At 44.4% G+C, this 23,130-nt stretch overlaps 1 protein-coding gene across 6 annotated transcripts in view; it reads right to left on the bottom strand.

Annotated features, from left to right (window-relative positions):
- Nucleotides 1-23,130, bottom strand: part of sash1a (SAM and SH3 domain containing 1a) — a 170,307-nt gene that overhangs the window by 31,163 nt on the left and 116,014 nt on the right. For 5 of the 6 annotated variants that reach the window (XM_079754079.1, XM_079754080.1, XM_079754081.1 and 2 more), the window contains exons 2-4: nucleotides 13,712-13,840; nucleotides 2,336-2,386; nucleotides 1,778-1,827 (exon numbers count right to left, since the gene is read on the bottom strand). In XM_079754079.1, coding sequence (XP_079610205.1) covers nucleotides 1,778-1,827; nucleotides 2,336-2,386; nucleotides 13,712-13,840 — 230 coding nt within the window. Of the gene's footprint in view, nucleotides 1-1,777; nucleotides 1,828-2,335; nucleotides 2,387-13,711; nucleotides 13,841-21,257; nucleotides 21,952-23,130 lie in introns of those variants that run through there. The other variant, XM_079754083.1, reaches the window with a different exon arrangement.

Genomic DNA, 23,130 nt, shown 5'->3' with positions numbered 1-23,130 from the left:
AGAGTTGATGAGAGAGGCAACATGCGTGTGCGTGCGGGGCATATATTTCAACATGTGTCAGTGCGTTAATAAAACAGGGGCCTAGGGGTCCTGCGGTCTAAAGGCTAAGGCGGCATACGTGAGATGGGTTCACCAGAGGCAGTAACGAAAACAAATGGAGAGGGACATGGGACAAGCCCAAACATTAAGGGAGGTAGTCCTCTCCCTCTCTTGTCCCCAGCCTACTCAGAATGGGCTAGCAGACGTCATCCAAAATTTGGCATCTGGATCCCATCACACGGCTGCTCTTTTGTCCGTGCACCAGAGACAGCACAGCCGTGACCAGAGACAATCACGGCTGAGGTATGTGCTTCCTCTTTCACACGTGGCACTCATGTGAATGCACTAGGAGAAACACGTAAGAGAAGAAAGATATATAAAGATATCGAATCCATATGGTGCGGTAGCTAGGGTACCAACCAGAAAGGTACCGTCTACCTGGGGACGTACCGGAGCATAACAGCCGAACCCGGAGCTGTTTCCAAAAGAGTTGCTTTGGATTAGTGTCTGCTACATGATTCTATATACTACTGACTCGTATACACCACAGTGACACGTTTTCGGATGCAACTCTGCAGTGACCTATTGTTTGTGAGAAAGTAGAGATTCGGTGGGACAGTACGTGAGTTTCTGATTGTCGCTGAGCTAGCTTCCTGACACTGTTCCCTTTTACAGACAGAAAGCCGTATGTTTAGTGTGAGAGAGCATGGTTTTCTTTTAGGAGAAAAGGCGATGCGGCGACAGATGAACCAGTATCGTGACCTCTTCAGCAGTAGAGTGGACAGAAAGAAACGGGGAACTCCAGCACCATTCTTGGCAGATGATGTAAAAACAACTGGTTTCGTCAAATAGGCTGAATCTAATTATGGAGCATATTTGAGTTGGCAGAACTTCACTGCTGGGTGTTAAATTAGCACAATACCTGCAAAAATAAAAATCTGCAAACTAAATAATGACTGCAGTTTTGAAATACCTCCATTTGAAAAAGCAGATCTTAAATCTGATAGCACATACTAATGGAATGGACATCTGCCGCATTCCTTCATATGGGCCTTTTTATTCTTTTTTTTCCACAACATTGTGGTATTAAACGTTGTTGTAGTAATACCCATCCAGCACTGTTGAGTCATGTAAAAATACCAACACACACACACACACACACACACACACACACACACACACACACACACACACACACACACACACACACACACACAGACACACACACACACACCCACACACCCACCCCTACCTTACCGTGTAAGGCTTACAAGAACCAGAGAAAAAGGAACACCCCACCCATTCTCTATCCCGTCCTGCTTGTTCATTCTTCTTATCATCTGGTCATCATCACCCTCTCATTCTCCCCCTCAAGAGGACCCAACGACTCCCCCAACACACCAACACAAAGGCGGGAAGGAAGTGTGAAGGGCCAGGGGACAGAGGGTGTGTGTGTGTGTGTGTGGGGGGGGGGGGGTCCGGCCGCGTCCCAGCCGGGCAGGTCAGTCACAGGAAGCACTTGCTTGGCTGGCTTCCTTTGACTTGTGGCAGGAACTTGAACCGAGGACGGCTGGTCTAGAGAGCTGAGGGTACTTGGTACTTGGGTAATGGGTCAACAAGCTTGTTCTTTGGCTATGGACACTGACGTGACATGCTAAATCTCGGTCCGAGATATGAAGTGGTATGTGGCGCTGCCGGAGGGCCACAGACAGCAATGGCAGAGGAAAGGCGGTCTTACTTTCTATCCGTTTCTGGCGTCGACACCTCGCTGCTGAGGCCCAAGGACTCCTGTGGACACAATGCAAAAGGCCTGACGTCAGACTGCTCGGTACGGCCGTTGATATGGGCCGTCACCATCTTACAACATTCACATTATTCCAATTGTCAGATTGTTTTGAATATCTTTTCAGATCGGCATGACCTTTATGTCTTCTTAGGCCTTCACGATTTAAGTTTATGTAAGCCTATCTTAGACAAACTTACCTATACTGTGTATCTTTTGTAAATTGCTTATGTGGGTATGCCCTCAAAATCTTTGCAAATGGGTGACATTTACCCACAAACGGTACAGCTACTCTGGTGTCGCCAGTGTGTTGGGGCTGATAAACGTTGTCACTCGTTGCTCTTCATTCTCCTTTTTAAATTATTTTTCACCCTCATGAGTTGTTATTGCTGACACCCCGGTCATGTTTATCCAAATACAGTTGCACGACCCTGCGGGCATGACAATGACCCTGACTGACATCGGTGTGTATAGCAGCCCTTATGTGGTAGACGTGATGGCGGAAGTACTCACCTGTATCTCAGAGCGAAGCTGTAGGGATGTGATGCTGGTGTCCAGTTTCTCCTGAAAGACACAGAACAAGAGCAATGAGGGTCAATGTTTAGAGGTCACCGAATTTGCCCGGCGACAGGAGAATGACACGCCCCTGTGTAATGGTACACCTAGAGGGAGGAAAGTCACCACACAGGTAATCAAGCTCAGGTGTAGGAAAGTGCCTGAGGCAGACATGCCTGAGCTAGTAAACACAGTACAGACAGTGAGCACGTGTGTGCACATCTCGATGATGCGCCAAAAACAACAACACGCTGCCAACATCACTAGGTGCGTCAGGCTGTGTCCAAAAGCATTTTTATTTTATTTCTAAACCAGTGAGACCTGTTATTTTTGAGGGTTGGACTGGCAAAAGGAAGGGTGGAGTTTAGTGCCACTGCCTCATGGCAAATTCCTGATTTTTTTCACTCGACAACAATTCAGCCATGCCATGCTCACGCAACTGACTCGGAAACCAATAGTCAGCTCTGGCCGGATGAGGTGAGCCTCCCTCGTACGATGCCTGCGTCACACCAGGTCCACCTCCTATTCTTTCACCTCCTTGGCTTTCCAGTGTGAACCTTTCCATACAGGTTAGAGTAAACCTTCCAAGAATGCTTAGTTATTCAGAAGACACTTACCACAATAGCTTAAGCCCAAAAAAAACACAGAGCGCGAATCTTAATCTTTTTTTCTTCACACACACACACACACACACACACACACACACACACACACACACGCTAGAGAGATGTGATGATCTCTCTACCGATCTCTTAATCTATATATAGATCTATCTTTCTACATCTACATCTATTGATCTAGAACGATTTTGCACATGGAAATAGACATATTATTTGTGGTTTTAGATACATATGTTTAACGAACTGGAGTACCTTCCTCAGTGATGCCCTCAAGTAGACTACAGACAATGCGGATCCAATCCATAACCTTTCAGCTGGGAGTCACATTTTAACCACTAGACAACCAAATTTTTTATCAATCTTTATAGTAACGAAACACATATACAGTGGTAAGAATACGTTTATGCACCCATGCTAAAGTTTAGCAAAAATAGGAATAAAAAATTATCTTTTGGAAATCTATCTTAATGCCTTAATTAAACAAATGAGGAAAAATCCAAACTTTTAGGCCACAATTTTCTTTGTGAATGAATAATGTATCGTAAATAAATAAATGTTCTTCATTAAAATACAGGGTGCATAAGTATAGGAACCCCTATGGTAAATTCCCATAGAGGCAGGCAGATTTTTATTTTTAAAGGCCATTTATTTTATGGATCAAGGATACTATTCATCCTGATAAAGTCACCTAAGGCTTTGGAATTAAAATAGCCCCACATCATCACATACCCTTCAACACAACTAGAGATTGGCATGGTTTTATTTCAGTTAGCCTATTAGCTGGTTTGATTTGCATTGAGAAATCATTAGGCTAACGAACAGCTATTAGGCTAACTGAAAAGAACCATTCCAATCTCTAGGTATGGTGAAGGGTATGTGATGATGTGGGGCTATTTTAATTCCAAAGGTGTCTTTATCAGGATGCATAGTATCCTGGATCCATGAATTCAATTACCTTTAAAAATAAAAATCTGCCTGCCTCCATGGGAATTTAACATAGGGGTTCCTATACTTATGCACCCTGTATTTTAATGAAGAACATTTATTTATTTACAACACACTATTCATTCATAAAGAAAATTGGTGGCCTAAAAAATTTGATTTTTCCTCATTTGTTAATTAAGGCATTAAGACCGATTTCCAAAGGATTTTTTCATTTTTTCAAAAGATTTTTTATTCCTCTTTTTAGTCAACTTTAGCATGGGTGCATAAACTTATTCTTACCAAGATACTGAGGCTAACGTTATAGCACAGCAACATTTGCACAGCTGGAGATAAGACAGAGCGGAGCTCCTGTATGTCTTCAGCAGGCATCCTGTGTCTTGGCTGTGGACCCAGAGAGGGCTATAAAGGAGGGGAAACTGGAGGTTACAACCACACCAACTCGCCCCGCAGGAGTGCAGTGCCAGATTCTCTTATCTGTTCTAAGCACATATGTTTTTTGGTATTCTTCTATCGTATATTGAATCAATGACATAATTAAACAATGAACCACTCTTATGACTTACTCTTAAGGCAGCAGGCAAGGAGTGTCCCCCGAATCAAGATGAATTGGTCGTTTTCAGCTTGTTTAAATGTACACAGGAAAGTAGCATATTGGATGCTGTACCTGTTGCATTTCCTGAGAATGAAGAACCGTGAGATAGTCCAGCTTTGATAAGTTCCCTTTTGCTACTCTCCATTTGGAGTGGGAGGGATTGGACTTGCTTTTAGTAAAACACCACCATTGGTTTCAATGAGGAAGTTGGTGATTACACTTGTGTTGCAACTAAAACTCTGGATCCTACATGGAAGTGTTTGTGCCATTGAATCCCCAGGTGCTGCCCATAGTGACAGTGTGGTCCATCCAGTTAATCCATTAATAACAGTGAGAGTATACCATAAGTTCTATCAAAAAATGACTTGTAGGAAATGGACTAGCTAGCACATGAAATGGATTCATGGGTCATAACAGAGCTAGTTCCAGAACATGACACTCGAAAGAATGCTTGTTTGGAGCCTAAACCTTTGTTTTCTTTAACAAATTGCATTCTTAGCCAGCTGCTACAAACTAGGCTTCAACACAAAACCTTATCTGTCCAAAAAAAGCTCTGACAAAATATATCCGTTCTCAAAAAATGTAAATACGAAGTCACAACTAAAAATAGCTATCCTCTAAGCCCAGTTTCAAAATCAAGACCAGCTAATGGACTTGCCCGACCACTCAGAAGCAGTTTTGTTTTTCCTTTGGCTGAGTTCTGGACAAGGAAGTCTAGGCCCCCACCACCCCCATCCCCCCACTTAACTTAATGTAGTGAGTGAGTGACTCTTAAAGAGTTAGAGACTTACTCAGAAGTGACCTAACCCCCTCTTAATGGGCTCTTTGCAGGGTGGTAGCCTAAAGTACATCACCGAGTAAAAGCCATCAAGGAATGCTGGGAAGGCCAAAAAACCATAGTGCTTAGCCTAAACCCTACATTTATCACAACAGTGATCAACAGAAGATAGAGCAAGGCTTACGCCAGTCAGTCAGCCAGGCTTTCTGTCTGTACCTACAGGATTACTTTCAGCTCCACCTGAACCGCTAGCTCATAATTTAGCTGTCCGTTTCGTCTGTTACATTACTCAAGCGGACCAGGATCCGGACATCTTCCGCGTTGGAGGGGCTAGGGGGTTTGCCGGAAGCGCTGTCGAAACATCCTGCCCAGCCGAGGGAGTAGGAGGATTCCCATAAGTCAATGAGCAGGTATTGTTTTTCTAAAAGTTGTTTTTGTAATTACAGAAAGACGGCCAACGCAATTGGACACGTGTCCAAGTTGTGAACCTCCGCAATGCAAAGACAGCATGGTAGCATGGAAGGCGGGCGGGGAATGGTATGCCTTTCTAAACGACAGAGCAGAGCTTGCACCAGAATCAAAGAATGAATTGGCACCGATCCCTTAAGCAAAGCAGGGCTTTGGCAGTTAGCTGTGGTTAAACAACCGAACTGAGGGAGCGCGACGCTGGCACAATCACACAAAGACAAGGAGGCGCCATTCCACACAGGTGGATTCTCGTATGCGTGCACACGTACAAACACACACACACACACACACACACACACACACACACACACACACACACACACACACACACACACACACACACACACACACACACACACACACACACACACACACACACAGGCTTTTCTTTTCATGTGTTTGATGTCTTTTGCTATCTGATGCTCCTTTGAAGGCGGCTCCGGTCTGTTGTGGCGAGGAGTGATACGCCCGGCTCTGGTTCTAGCCCGTGGGCACCGTGCCCAAGGGGGCTACGGAGTGGGCCTCAGTATGGACGGCGTCTCTGCCATGGACTGAGCTGCTGCTGCTATGGAGGGAGCAGTATAGACCCAGGGCACTGCACCAAAGACGGCTCCAAGACACACGCACCGGATGCATAACACACGCACCGCGAGGAAGGGTGGAGCTTCATCGCAAACGCACAAAATGTGGATGTGGATGAAGACAAGCGGACAGGGACACGCGCACACACACACACACACACACACAAATAAAAATACACTGCCGCCTCCACTTTCACAAGATAGAGCTCCTAAGAGACAGACAGAACAGGGAGAGTCTTTGTGTCATCGCTTGGTCTTGGTCTGCCATCTTTGGGAAGGAAAGAGGGAGGCAGGAAAGGGCAGTGGGCGAAAAAGACTAGGATGAAAGGATGTGTTTGGTAACAAAAAATAAATGAATAAATGAAACCCAAGTCAAACCCCATGCCCTCCCGCACGCATACACAAATACATAGCACAGTCAATGTGTGTGCCGAAACCTTCCATGATTTGTGTTGAGAACTCTTGCTGCAACATTGCTTGCTGTATCGACTTTGCACGTCGCTGGAGGAGAATTGCAGCAGAGAACAGGGGGAGGAGGAGTAGTTGAACAGCAGGCCAGAGCCTCACATATCTGACACGTAGGCTGAAGAGGAATACCTCAAACTGATCAAAATGTGTGATGAAAATATATGTGTGTGTCTATGTGGAAATGAGCTTGCGTCTGTGTATGTGTTTGGCTGAGCTACAACATATATACACACACACCCACACACCCCCAGAGGGAGCATGCTAGCCTTAACATGAACCCTTGAAAACTATAGCAGAGATACTGCCCTACTTAGTGAGTGTGAGCGCGAACGCATGTGTACGTGCGTGCGGTGCACGTGTTTAAGTAAGACTCCAGTGTGCCGAGCCTGCGCCATAATTGCTTATGCATGACTGTATTGAATAAAAAAAAAGGCGAAAGAGGGAAATGTGGAGTGGAAGAGATCTCCTTTGAATTATCGTCACGATGTCTGACGGAAAACACACAGCCACCTTTCAACGAAAGAGGAACGCCGAGTGGAAACATACACGCACACATACGTGCAGAAACATGTGTGGGTTCAAGGTAGGGGTGAAGGTTAGCAAAAGGGGGTATGATTCTTCTGAATACTTCCCCAAAAGGGAAACAGGGTTTTGTACTATTTTGACAACAAGGTCAGACACCAAATCTTGCGGGCTTGCGGCTATAGAGTCAATGGAAAGGATGTCTGTGCTGGAGAAAGCGCATCCCTTTTCGCATTAAATTCCACCACAGAGTCGACCACAATGAAGAGTCCTCCCCCTGCCGGTGTTATTGTGAGCACGGGTCAGTGCCCCGGTGGGCGGCTGGGGGGCGGGGGTTGAAGAGGAGACCAGGTGGCCTGGAGGTGCACGTGCCAACTGGCATGACTTAGTTAGCCCCCGTATGGGCGTGGTTTGGGGTGGGCTGGCAACACCAGCCAAACAGCATCTGTGTGTGTGTGTGTGTGTGTGTGTGTGTGTGTGTGTGTGTGTGTGTGTGTGTGTGTGTGTGTGTTACTGTGGCAGGTATACCGAACATCAAAACCATCAGGCCTGTAAAACAAACTTATCCTGAGGATCTCCGAAAGATGCGCTCGCGCCAACGCCCGCACCCGCACGCACACGCACACACACACACACACACACGTAACTACTCAGACGTATGCACGCACATAAAGCAACAAGCGAGAGTAAGAGAAGAAAGGCAGGAAATCCTGGTTTTCGCTGTGGGGTGGGGGGAGAGGCAGGGTGAACCACATTCTACCATACCACCCGTAAGCTGCTGTACTGACTGATTCCATTTATGGGAAAGCAGTCAGTGCATGTACGCACACTAACACCTCAACCCTTTCTCTTTAAGAAGGGGTTCAGCATGTTTGTAGTGTGGGTCTGGGAATACCACCCGCAGCTCAAGAGGAAAATCAACCTGTGCAGTCTTTGATATGCTCTCGAAATAAATACTAGTTACTACACATTCAAATGACAAAATCCCGATTGACAAAGGCTCCGACATCAACCCTAGGGCAACTCCTGCACTAATCCTCAAGCAACAAACGCCACCTTTTGTGCACATTGTTTTCCTTGCTAGAGGGTTACAAGGCAAGGGTAAATAAGCACAGGAGCAGGCTACAGGGTTTGTGTTTTGGTCTACGTGCTGGGGGTCTAAATATCGCTTGAACTGACGCGCGCTTGACGGGTGACAGTTACCCGGGCATTAACCCGTGACTACCCCCGTTGCTCACCTCACCTCACGGCAAAACAAAACACACAAAAGCACGCCGCGGCATGCATTCCAGCTCCCCCAGCTGACGGGCTAGAAAACCCATTACCAAGCATTCCAGCGGGATCAACCTCGATGGCCGCTGATTTGTGTTCACTGTCAGAAATGTTTATCTCCATGGAGGGGGAAAGTGTGCTGGCCAGCACCTAGAGGATTTCGGTCAAAACGACCACGTTTTCCAATGTTATCAGGAATGTCTGTTGACCCCGTGTTAACCTTAACCCCCACCTTGGCCGGGAAAGAAAATGTGCTGAAAGAATCAAATTCCATAAATAGCAACACTGATTAATACAGTTAATACAATAGGTTTCCCCCCCTTCCCCCCCTCGCTCATACATTTTCTTCGTGTCTCCAGATGCTGCTCCAATATCTGTGTTCTGACAGCGCCTGTCATTTCAAGTATGACATCTCCTTCGGGCCTCTTAGTCACCATACCTGTCAGGCAGCCTTGTGCATGACCCAAGCTCATCTTTCCTGTAGCTTTTTTATTCTTCCTCCTCTTGATGTATTAGCACGCTTATATAACTAAATTACCAACCACGGTTGAGACATCACTTCAGTGGCTGTCAGTTGGCACAGATTGACAAGATTAGAGCCAAGCAACATGAGTTTATTTGAAAATAAAAAGGGGAGACAAAGTATGTTGACACTTGAAGTACGTATAATAGGTGTAACCGAATGGGACATTCACAGTAAATTGTAGTTAGTTATTAGGATTTGCTACAGCCTAGGATCTGCTGCAGGCTAGATAGCATTTTTTCACGTAATAATGAACTAAACTGAACCACAATTACTACCAGAAGATCATCACCAAAAGATCAATTATTTAAAAAAAAGAAATTTGAGATTACAAACTGCAAATAAGGTTGCCCAATGAAACTGACATTCGTCTGAGGCTATTTTTAGCGAAAGTATTATGTGTATACAATATACATTTAATAATATAAACGCTCATCATTATGAACCTCTACATTGCGTTGGTAAATAGTGAGCGGAGTCATGCAGGAGTCCTTTACTGCACAAATATAAAGCTCAGCTTCATCTTCATACAATTCAAATCCTATTTCTAATCCTTTGTGCCTGAAATTTCCTAGCCACAGTCACTTGAAACAACCCATATTTCCAAGCCGCTGAACATGCAGCTTCCTCGCAATACTTTCCACTGGCCTACAGAAACAAGGCTTATCTGGCCTCCAGCCACACACGGAGTGAGAACCAAGCAGCCAGCTCCAGGCCCCTCTATAGGAGAACTGGCTGGAGCCCGCGAGATGCAGGCTAATCCAATGGGTCTCATTCCCAAGGGATGTGTTTGTTTAACCCTTTGTGGCATTCGGCCACTCATAGCACACACAAGAAGATGCGTGAGGCCTGACTGAGCGGAGGTCTGACAGGAAACGAGACTACAAGATAGCCATCTGGGGGATAGAGCCTCCATCATCGGTTCTCAGAGGCATGCAGTGAAGTCCCTCAGCTCAGTACAACAGGGACAAATACCATCACTTAGTTGATGCAGTGGGGCCCTCTTGAGAGCCGGGGAGGCATGTTGGGAAAACCAAAACAAGCCAAAAGGTTGATTGTGGGATTCAAAAAGCACATGCAAAAAAAATAAAAAAGTCTTTGAAAACAGGGAGCAAGTCCTAGAAAACAGATTAAGTAGCCTACAAACGCTAACAAACATAATGCCTTGAGCTACATGGCGTTTTTACGCCTTTTTTTTATTGCTTGGTTGTTATCCTGACCTACGCAAAGCAATTACAGAGGAATGGATGAGGCGGGCTGTGGGGTCTGGGATGTTTCAGCAGACAAACTTTAAACCAGGGTTATCATATGCGAACACATGAACCTTAGGGCACTCACTGTGAGTCGCCCCATTTTTCACTGTCAACCGTCATGTTTAACATGACGGTTGACAGTGGAAAATGACCTCCCTAACCTCTTACTTGAGCCTGTGTCGAATGCACAGAGAGGGTCAAGAGCAGGGAGAGGCAGCAGCTACAATGACCTTTGGGTCCAAGATGCTCACTCAAGAATATATTGGTTCTGTGGGATGCCTTATTAATTAAAGCTTGCTATCAATACGCGCGGTGTTTATTGATTTTGCATTAAAAGTTGATGGTCCAAAAGAAAAAAAGAACATTAGAATTAACTAAACTTTTACAATGAAACGAATAAATAGAAAGGCGAGGCTCCGAGTGGGAGGGATCAATGACGTCTTATGACAGGTACTTCCCTGAAGACCTAAAGACATTGTACCTTAGGGAATTGCTTGCTAAATGTCATCCTGATGTGACCGGTAACACCCTGACCTACTATGGCCAGCTGCTATTGGTCCCTTGGGACACTGCTAGATGAGACTGGCCGGCAGCCAGTGACTTTGGCACCCCCCTCACCACACGATAGTCGTTCCTCTTTGCCCCTTTAGGCATGCGTTTGTCTAACCCTAACCCTTGTCTGTCTTGATCCGATGCCTGCTGTAATTTCTCAGAGTTTTCCTCAGTTGCTCCTACCATGGGACCCAGTCCCCAGTATTTTTCCAGAGTTTAAGCGCCATAGAGTTTGAGCCAATTGGCAAAGGCCAGGACTTTGCCTACTGTCATGTCTCCAAGTCAGGAGACCTGATACCAGTCCAGAGGGGAAAATGGTGCAGTGAAAGTGAGTTCAGTGATATGATATGTTTACAGATTAACTCAGGAGGATTCATCATTTGTAGCCCTTTCGTAAACTGGCAGGAGTTATGCAAACCATTATTTAGCTCTTTCCCCATGGTTAACGGCTGAAATATGAACAGATAGTTAATGGTCTATATGTGTTCAGGAGAGCGGTCTAATGATTGGGTAATGTACTAAACCACTTTCAGTTTTGCTGCAAAGCAGGTCTAAATTGTTGTATATAGGGCAGGATGTCTGAATAATGATAGAACAAAGGGATAAACAAATCGCCATATTGCTTTAATTCCTTCCCCTGCTTCAAACAACTTTTTGTTATCATGCAACCCCTGCCCCACTCACCCAGCCCCCATTTCACCATCACCCTTATTTTCCATGTTCAGAGTCCAGGCATCCATTCTCCTCAGTCCAGCAGGATAAAGACTACAACCCTGATTGCTTCCTTCCCACTGGTTTTATGTCCTAAAGACAAAACTCAGACAAAACTCCTCCCGGCGATGCAACGCCAAGAGAGATGACCCACATTCTTCCCCAACATTCATACGGAGCAGCTCACTGAGCGGAGGAAGAAAAAGAGGGAGAACTCGTTCATGGAGACACAAAGGGAACACAAAACACATGATCAGATGCAGGAACATCCCTCTGTAGTCTTGACATCGCACTTGGCCCAAAAGTATTTATTCTCGGCTGCAAACTGTGAGAACAGGATGTCTGCCAGCAGCCCTCAGGGTGAAAAGCTCCATAAGTCACCTCTGCGGTCCTGATCTGGGCTCCTGACCCAATAGATCAGAACCACATGGCCGGCTGCAGAGAGCACCAGCATATGTAAAGTCCTTGATTATTTATCTATCCTCTGCCTCTCACTAAAACCCAGGTATCAGCAGTGACAAAGTGAGAGAGATAAAGACATTCAAATGCTTAGTGTGTGTGCTTGTGAATATGCTTAGAGGAATTCCAAAGGATTAATTCCTTTCTTCAGAATCGTTCCTATCATCTTGAAAGCCATTCCTAAAGATAGCGGTACTACTTGTCACCGAACGAGACATTTATTCCTTTGATTATCCGACAATTTGAGCTAAATTGTTTAAAAGTAGAGGATTTCCCTGCTTTTTTGGTTGTTTTTCTATACATTTAAAGCCAAATTACACAACTATCAAATAAAAATAGATGTGAAAGGGGGTTCTTGGGCGGTGTACGTCAAGAGATCTTTGCCCCATGTGGCAACACCAGTAGCATTCTTCCACACCTTTGTCTGTAGCTTGGCAACCAAAAGGGTGCCCCACTACCCTACATCCTACTCAAAGGACCCCCAAACCCCCTGCAGGGGCCAGAACCCAGCTACATTCAGATCTTGAGAGCCCACCGTGCTGTTTTGGGGGAAAAAAGTCAGCAACTCTACCCTTGCATGCATATTAATGCTTGTCCAATTTGTTGTTGTTTTTGTCAGTTTCGTAACAGCAAATAAATACCCTGTAATTTATTATACACCTGCACGTCGGGCTACACCATTTCACACAATAATTGACATACATTGATAAAACATACATTACTTGGAACTAGGGCTGGGCGATATGGGCCAAAATGAATATCTCGATATTTTTTTACTATATCTCGATACACGATATATATCTCGATATATTTTGAATCTCCTCTAGAGCACATCATAAATGCTTGATTCAACCATGTCTGGCATAATGTTACTACATGTTATAATAATTCGAGTATTCCTGAATAATAAATCTGCATGTAGATTACATGAAACAACATATTGTTTAAAGTCATTAGTGCTTTCTATTGGAAGAATTTAGAACTTGCACATAAGAAAAGGAAAATCACAGCAAGTTAGATTTACCAACACAGCATTTATTCAAACCGTTAATTATTTTCGAGCAAAAACAGAGCTCAAAGCCGTTTTTTGTTCCACATCTTCCTTTCGGTAGCCAAACCACTGCCAGACGACGGATCCTGTACTATTCTTTTTTGAAACCAAATCCTCCGTTTCCATCATCTTTTCTCTCTCTCTCTCGCTGTTCTCACTCAACGGTAGAAGATGAGTGACCGGTCGCTGTTCTCACTCACCGGTCGCGTGTGTGACGTCACACACGCGACCGTCACACACGAGCGTAGAATCCTAGAATCTCACGGGGGGAGTGAGTGTGTTTAATGCATATGAGCCTGTGAGGCAGAGAGCCACAGGGAAGAGCGAGAGAAGGGAACACAACGAGTATGCCGGCGGCGGCAAAAAGAAACATCACGTGCCAATTTGTATTCGATGTTCGCGACAGGGGCATTTTATACATCGCCTGGAGAACATCTCGCGATACATCGCATATATTCGATATATCGCCCAGCCCTACTTGGAACTGAATTTGGAGCAAGAAAATTGCTGCCGGTTTTGTTAGTACTCAAATCCCTCACCATGTCGAGATCCTGGGAGACACGTCGCTTGCGTAGCTCCTCCATGCGATCGCTGACGTCACTGAAGCAGGTGTTGTAGTACTCAGAGTACTCCTGGGCCAGGTCATCTATGTTGCCCAACGAACCATCCTGGAGGAAGACAGGGGAGGGAGGGGAAGGGTTAGCTCAATTATATCCATTGACTCTACTCATCAAATCCATTGACCTCCAGTGTTAATGACATAATAAATTGCCTCGGAGCTGTCATTTCACCTGATGGACACTTTCAAAAATAGGCTTTCCCATGCATATACTGCTTTAAAATCCTCTACATTGGTAATCTAACGATCCGGATAAAGGGAAAGGCATTAGATTAGGCCTACATTGAATAATAACAACCCAAATAGCTAAACAATGTAGAATTTAGGATATCCTGGTAATCAAAGCATAAGCGGTTATGTTTGGACTGGCGGCACATAGCATGGTTGACCTGAATTGATCCAACTAATTGACCATTCGTTTTACAAGATTTCCATTTACGTCAGATCACTGCGGGCATGTCAGGGTATGGGTAGGTATGTCACCGTGGCTCAATGTGAAACAAGGTGGTCAGGTTTATGATTCATGTATTTGCCTTTACCCTCCACTGGGCCGTAGCACCCCTCCACACCCCATAAATACCAAGACACCCACTGCTAGAACATGAGACGCAAACACATGCCCACACGTGTATGTGTGGGCATGTGTGTGGGACGTGTATGTGCAAACTTCTGTTCTTTACACTTACCATGCAAACACGTCTAGGAATAATTTTACCTCAGTCTTCATATTTTAAACATTCAATATTATACGAAATCCTGCCCAAATAGTGACTTTGGCAGAACATTTTATTTTTCTGGGTTTGGTTGTTCGCTGAGGCCAGGGTAAGGAACATCGTTTTGCCTCTTTGACATTCTGCGAACATTAATCCAAACACGCTCTTCCGGCCTGCTATAGTTTAGGCCAGCACAGTTCCTGTCTTTGTGTGCGAGACATATGTTTGGGGTTGAAGAAGGAAGCCCAGTCCCAAATAAGACTTTACTAAACTGGAATGCATGGTATACTATTGTAGACAAGCCTTTAGATCATGTTCAGAAACAACCAGTCATCTGTGTAACCTTAACAACCCTTGCCCTTTGTGCTGAGAAAACAATAAAAGTGCTGATAAAACAATAAACACTAATATATATATTTCAACAAGCTGTAGCCAGAAACATGTGGAGCCGTTTGTTCCACCGAACACAACAGCTGTCATTTCTCTAATCCAAGACATTTAGCTATTTGCAAATGGTTCCCGATCTTAAAGTACAAGGACGATTTATATTCAGGCCAGATTCTAATGGTATCAGAATTGAGAAGTTTCGGATTCGATGTACCATCATATCGATTTCTTAGCTCATCAATTTCAAGCAAACTTTCCATTAAAAGGGGGAAGAAAAATGATTTATATATTACTAGTAAGGCTTACAATAATTTGCTGCCTTGGTAAAGATGTAGCCCGACTTGACTATTAATTCAGTGTTGACCTAATCTGTGCCAGGCAGACAGCTAGCATTAAGTCAGAGTTAAGAACAGCCTCTCTCTCAGTGTGTCTCCCTCAAGCAGACTCACTATCTTAGTGCCAGGCCACGGCTGAATGGATCACTGTGGAGTGTGTCTATGCCCGGGCCACACACACACACACAAACATACACAACTGACCATTAGAGATCACCGCTGAGATGTGTTCTGTCAACACCTAGAACATTGCTGTGCACATATCCACACAAACCGGGTATTCACAAACAACATGGTGCTCCAACCAAACTGAGTTGGAACCAATACAGAAATTCCAGAACCTTCCTTAACCCGTACCTAAAACTGTCCGTATTTATACCAAGGATAAGTCCTGTCCTCCCTCCTGATTCGTTTAACCTCTTCACCCCATCTTGCTCTAAGAGTTCCATCTATGTCCACACATATGGTTTGTGGATGGCTGGGAATCCCCCACGGGCGCTCCCTCCCTAGGTTAAACACATGTTTTCCCCCTTCATCCCTCACAATGCCCCAAAGCATGGCCTCATTAGACTGATGCCGAGAGGTTTTAATATCCGTACGAATGCCAGGCCTGCACTGATCTATTCGCCGTGTCCGAGAGGAGGGCAGAGGAAACGTATCCTGAAGGAACGCTCCCAGACCGCCCAATTAAGGGATCGCAGTAATGGATTAGTCAGGGAAAAGTAGGGGGCAGCGGACAAAATCTGCCCACCGCAGCAGATGCAAGGTTTGCTCTGAAACCACTCTGGACCCAGCGCTCCTGGGGAGAACAACTGTATGACGCCATGTAGGCCAGAGCTAGGGTTAGGGCTCAGGTCCGCCCGGGGCTCTGCCCATGGCGTAGAGAGACGCGTGTTGTTTAAAGTTTCACAAGTAGGTATGTGCCTATTGTGTGTGTGTGTGTGTGCGCGTTTGTGTGTCTGACGTGTCTTCTACAGCCGCTGTGAGCTCATCAAGAGCTCGTTACAGCTGGCCCCAGCTGGGAGGCTACGAGTAGGGAGACCCCCGCCAGGGCAACTGTATATCCGAAGACACCCCATAAAGCATATCTACACATAGATCTGTGTGTGTGTGTGTGTGTGTGTGTGTGTGTGTGTGTGTGTGTGTGTGTGTGTGTGTGTGTGTGTGTGTGTGTGTGTGTGTGTATGAGAGAGAAACAGTGCTGGGGATGGAGGAAATTACATGCAAGAGACTGATGATCACCCATGGAAAATGGGGAGTGAGATTGAGTATGCTAGAGTGACAGTGTGTGATTTGGCTGGGGGAGAAAATGGGTGTGTTTCAATTCTTGAGTCAATCTAACACTTGGGGGTGGGTGGGGGGAGATAGTGATCCACATAAGGGCCTGAGTAGTCCCCGGGATTTTAGGTTGGGGTCAGGGAGGCAGGGGGATGATTTGTGGGCCAAATGTGGTGTGAGAGGGGCTTAAACATCTGCCGTCTAGCATGAGAGACACTTGAAAGAAAACTATCTGTAATAAAACGGAGAAGGCGTGTTTCCTGCTGCTATAATATACAGGTCAGTGTATGGCTCTGTATGTTATAGCGAGCATGGCTGAACAGTAACACAAGAGAATAAAAGAGATTATTTACATTAGTTTTACACATTTATATGGGTGGTTGTGGAATGATAGATGTGGTCTTCTTGGGATGGGCTTTGATTGAGTTGGGTCTCAACTGCCTGGAAGCACTAAAGGCCAACACCCCATGTAAGATTCATTCAATTGTTACGAACACAATATAGAGCAAACAAAAGCAAAAGTATGCTCTTTCAAGATTAAACGTCATATATTTACTGCTGAACACAGGTACAGGAAGACCAATTCATGAGGACATCCAATTGTCCTCATGACAAAGATTGTATAGTTTTATAGTGTTAACAACATAAGGAAGATGCACGGGAAATACATTTTTGTACCATATTGCATTCAGTCACATGTATTCAAGTTAACTCATTCCTGTTGCAAGATGAAGAGAGTTCATTTCCGGCCTCCCCAACAAATTAACTGAGGGGATTATAAATCTAGCACGAGTGAATGAAATTGCAAAGGTTATGTATCACATGAGACGAGGCAGTGCGGTTCAGCATGAGTGTGTGCAAACAGCAGAAACAACATTAAGGCCTAATGATCTCTGCCTGCTTAATCAATTAGCCATGGGATTCCTTGCATTCTTGTCACAGTGCCGGATTGCATCTGAATGCAATAACTGTAAATAAGTATGGCAATGTCACTTGCAGCAGTTTGCATTTTAGATTAATTTCATGTACTTGCATGATTCGTGCACCTTTTGGGTTGTGTCTTCATGGTTGAATGCAATTATTGTTATTTGTTTTGCACAAAACCGAAATAAATTATATGTAACAGCTATGCCCTTTAGTTTACATTCTAAACTGACTGAGGGACTTTATGTCAACATTTTTGCATATGTTTGTTCATTCTTAATTGCCTTACAAAAGGTATTTAGACTAGTAATACATCATTCCAAATGTAACCTTCTTGTCAATCATTCGGTTGTTTGACTGACATCCATTTCTGACTGGGCTTACTCAACATCAAAAAGAACACCTTGTCCAATGCAAACACTACAGTATATTTCGGTAATCATTTGTTGGAGGCATTCTTTTACCCAAGGTTAAAAATTTAATCTAGTAAATCTAGTGGAACACTTCCCGAGTATTTCCATTGATCTGGAGGATCTAGCCCGCTACATTTTTACATCGCTTGCTGTGTTCCCTTAAAGTTCCGCAGAAAATAAATGGATGTTATCAAAAGTTATACGTATGTCACTTTTCATACACATATACACCACCATAAGGGTAACACATATCACAGAAAAAATCTCTAGTTAAGTATATATAAAAGTTGTACAACAGGAAAACCTCCAGCAAGTGAGGCCCATTTCATGGCTGCTGTCAACTAGTCCTGTCCCCTGGCATGCTTAGAGATCAGTGCCATGTTCCAGCTTTCACCACCAAAGTAGTAACCATTTCATCTAAACTTTTTAACTTGACACTCTCTGTCAAAGTACATACTTGTTTTTCAAAGGCATACTAAAAGGTTTGAAAAATAACCGTAGAGTTCTGAGTCTGTCGTGTTTTGGTCTGTTAAGGCTCCTAGGTACACATCCCTGACCGTGCCGATTTTTCATAGTGAGCCGGTCACGTGGGTATTGAGTTATGGTGCACATGGCAGAAGCCATTGTTAAAAGGGACACTCTGGTGACTAGCCATTCTGTAGAGAAGGAACAATGGCAACAGATGACAATAAAGTAATCCATCTGATGTAATGCAAGAACGTCACACAGCGCAATTACTTTCACCTGATACACACGCCCCTTGGCAAGAAACACATGGGGTTGGAATAGCACATCTCTGGCTTACATTGCACTGCATTGTTGTCTCACTTGAAACAATGGAGGCAACAGAATGATGTGGTTCTTCTGAGTCATAAATACGTCAACCTGTGGCTGTAACCCAGAAGGATCGACCATGCCGAGTTATTCAGTGGTGGATATTCAAGGTGGAATATCTCTTGTGATTTTAGGTTGCATCAAGGGTCCTTCCACACACTACAAATAAGGAATAGGTATTTGCGATCAGCTAACTGTATACAAGTGCTACTGGATGAGACAGTGCAGACACACCACTGTGCTTTGAAAAGTGACAGCGGGTCTGTCATGAAGCTGGAACTGCTACAAGTCAGGATGCAACACATGCAAACAACTGCAGTATCACTATCCATTGACCTACTCCTTCAGCGGTCTGGTTTGTCGGCTAAGGATTTGACCAGCCTTTTCCACCCTCTGACCGAAAGATATTTGATTTACTCCACGAAGATCATGCAACAGTCGGTTTATTGAATTTTGTAGCTCACTAGTTGCATTAGGACCTGTTATCTTAACCAATGGTCAAGCAGGAAGCCAGGAGGAAGACTGTTGAGGATAGGCAGGGCAATGACTCCAAGTCCCATCACCATCCACAGAGCATCCTGAGGATGTCTGTGAGTGTACGAGAATACGGCATCATCACTTTAACAGAGGAAATCCACCAAGCCCCTATAACACCATGACGGGACAGGAGAGGTAATGGAGAACCAGGATGAGCACATCTGAACCAAACTGGGAAGTCACGTACGCATGACATCAAAAAGTAAATTGAACTATTTCTGTTTGCTGAAGGTGTGCTTCGGGATTGGGGTGGACTTGTAATACAATCCTGAATTCAGCATAGGCACAAACATCAGGAATGTTACCTAATAAACTTGAATAGCTTTCTGTTAGAGAGAATCTATAACGAGGCTCAGGTACAAAATGTAATATTCAGTTCAGACAAACCATGCCTCAGGAGGTAGCTAGAAAAGCCTTCAGGTCTCGAGAAGTGGGCTGCATTCAGGAATAAAACCCAACTCAAACATCAGTTAATCCAAACGCTTAACGATGTTTCTACTCCAGCTCTACGACGCCCAAAACTGCCTTTGAATTTTAATCAACTTAGGGCCTGTTTACGCAGCTCCGAGCCCCAATATATGACTGGCCCACAATGGCATTCTCATTAGACACATTCCACCCTGTGCTGGCATGTATGGTTAACCTCAAGGACACAGGGCACAGAGAATAGCTCTGACCTTAGATCTACAGTCAAAATAATGAATCTCATTACAAGGTGACCGAACCTATATTGAACTTTAAACTGGATAATGAGCACGTTCTGCAAATGTCAGTGAAACAGTGGTACTCAACAGTCTTAACACTTTTTTGGGGTGATTATTATTTGTTTATGCACTTTTTTCTGATCCTAATCAGTACAGACACCTATAATAACTGCCAAGTTTAGGCATGTCCTAAATTGCAAAACATCAATGTCAAATACATCTGGAACTTTATGCTGCTTCAATGGGCTTTGGCTTACCCAATTTCAAAAGGTCATTCCCACACAGGACCCCCCCCCCCCCCCCCCCCCCCCACACACACACACACAGAACAAAAGCCATTGAAAACGCATAACATAGTGTGACAGCTATAAATAGCATTGCCATTTTAGCTTCAGGGTGATAGGGTAAGACATCGTGCTTGGGTAACTGATTACAAAAATGGTATAAAGAAACAAGATTGAAGATTAAAATTTAACAAAAGAAAAAAAAGTTGGTTCATCAACCATCTCCATGTGTGTAAGAACAATGTGAAAGATAAGCAATGCCTGGGAGACATTTGGCTCCGGGAAATACAGCCATTAAAATATCTTAGTTAGGAGCAACCGTCTCCCACCCTGTTTCATGGCACAAGACACCGTCTCACAACAACGCTCTCTGTTGACCCCCCCCCCCCCCCCCCCCACACACACACACACACACCTTCCAATGATCTGTGGTGTTGTTCTGTTACGATTTTTAGAAATTAAATTACTAATTAAAGTTATTTATATTTACATGACATTTCCAACGTCAAAAGCAAAGGTTAGGTTAGTCCTCTAGTTGAAACGTTGACTACACATCAAGCACTAAAAAAAAGCATCCAATAAAGCAGTTCTGTTATGCATTCATTCTAGAAATGTTACTTTAGTTGTCTGTCATGATCTCTCTAACCTTCACTATCCACTTTACCAGAGCATCCCTGGTGGAACCATTCTGGGGGAGCTCAAAAGGAAACATCACCACATGGAAATGTACTAAAACGACAGCGTGGAATCAACATCAAACTGACCCATAGTTGTGAAAACACAGTGACCAAAGGGGGGTTAAATAAATGCAACAACAGACGGAGCATACCATATTGTCACTCGACTCGGCTCCTGTACTGATTGAAATCTCGAGTATTTCGGGTTACAGCTCCTCGAATCCCAAGCCATATGTGAGGGGGTTCAAAACGTGGGGCTCACCGGTGTTTTGATTCGTGATACGGCTAAACCAATGGGGCCACACATTAGTCAATTGTGTTCCTTTAAGGGACGAGGGTGAGAGGTTATCTGTAATTAATCCTACTGTCCTAGAACTTACCAGCATTCCCATTACATCGGTCCACAGCTGGGAGAAGCTGTCGGACACCGCGCCGTCCGCCTCGGGCTCCGCGGCGGTGGTGGAGGAGGCAGCAGCGGCCCCCTGTTCACCTTCCATGACTTTTATCAAGTGCTATTTTTGCCACTATCAAACAGACTCAAACCAAGCCCATGAGCAGCGGTCTCACAACAAACAATAGTTTAGATCCAACGTGATTGAATTGAAAGACGTTTTCGTTTTCAGTCGTTTTTTTTAACAATTAAATGTTCTAAAAAGTGTGACAGGCGAAACAAGAGACGGCATGGTGAGTCCATGTTCCCAGCGCGGTGTTTTCTTCCAATGCAAACGAACCCTGCTTGCCAAACGAGTGAACAAGTCTGTTACAAAAACAACAACAAGTTAGTCCCGAGCTTCGCATGAGGTCATTAGTTCTCTAAACTTTGTTTGCGGGTTCCAATCCTGGGCACGAGCCGAATCCGATCCGAGGGAGACGTTGCTCACGTGAGGGAGCATACATCTAAAAAAACAATATATTCCTCCGGTAGTTGGGAGAGAATGAACGGAGGCGGTGGATGTGAGCCGTCAACAAAGCAACCGAGGAACTCCGAGTGTAACAGAGATGGAAAAAAGTAAGTAAGAGATAGAGTTTAAAGAACTCGAGCCGGTCGATATTCGTTCACGCTTGCTCCTTCAATAGTGAGCTCCACCCGTCTCACTGTTCACCCGTCTCACTGCTCACCCGCTCCTCCCAGCGAAACATTACAAGAGCACAGAAAAGTTGGCTCTGTGTCAAAGAGTTCCTTTAGCTAACTTCCACGGATAATCTTTGCTTTACACTGTTTCTTTTTGGAGGGGTCGGGAAACTCGTACACAAAACTATAAAGGACATGTTCTCTGTGTGTGTTTATATATATAGCTTTTATTTCACCCAGTCAGGGTTGAGGTGCTGTATCCTCGACTGTGTGCCCTACAGTGTATGCTGTCTCGAATGGAAACAAAAGCACATGGATATGTTTTCACGGGATGACATGCACCGTAGCATGTGCTAAAACGGTTGAATTGTTTCACTCCTGTTGTTTACCGCATAAATAATCTACTTTAGCCCAGTGAGGAAATTGAAGCCTCCCAACAATGTGCCTGTTTGCCGTGCCAGCCTCATTTGAATAACTCCAAAATAAAGAGAATGAACTTTTAGAAAAGAAAAACTGAATCGCGTTATTTACAACCATGAAATCGCAGAACGATGCCCACTGTTCAGCCTTGTTGTGTGAGGCTCTTCCAGTACGCAATCCCATTGTTTTGAAGAAGCCATGGGAGTGTGACCGCTGTCTTGCCTCTTTTGCCAGAAACAGGGAACTGCGTCTGGTAAGCGGCAACAGCTGCCAGGGCTCGTGACAGATGCAAGCACGACCAGAGTGATAGACAGATGAGCAGACGGTGAGACGGATAAACAATTAAAATTATTTATTCCCACAGCCATTTTTAACGTTATTAATCAGAATTGAAAGAAAAAAATGATGCAATCAGACACACTTCCCTTAAAGGCTTTGGGGTTGAGCTATCCTTTCATTCCTATCAGTAATGCAATATGCCTGAATGTGTGTTCCTCCTGGATTTGGCTACTTTGCAATGGTAAGAACTCTGTAGACTACAAAGTAAAAAATAATCATCCTTCATCCTAAAAGACCAGAATATCAATGTAAGCCTCCTAAATAGTGATAGTAGCAGTATTAGTTCAGTACTAGCACATACAGTTCTTCTTTTTGATGTTGCATATGTGTTGTAACTTTTTTTATAAGCCCCTTAAACATTAATACTTTTGGTTGTGATCATTGACAGACAAAACATAGTTTCTGGACACCAATTAATCAGT

The sequence above is a fragment of the Pollachius pollachius genome (genome assembly GCF_949987615.1).
Source record: "Pollachius pollachius genome assembly, chromosome: 16".
Lineage (NCBI taxonomy): Eukaryota > Metazoa > Chordata > Actinopteri > Gadiformes > Gadidae > Pollachius > Pollachius pollachius.
This window is presented reverse-complemented; position numbering and strand designations above follow the sequence as displayed.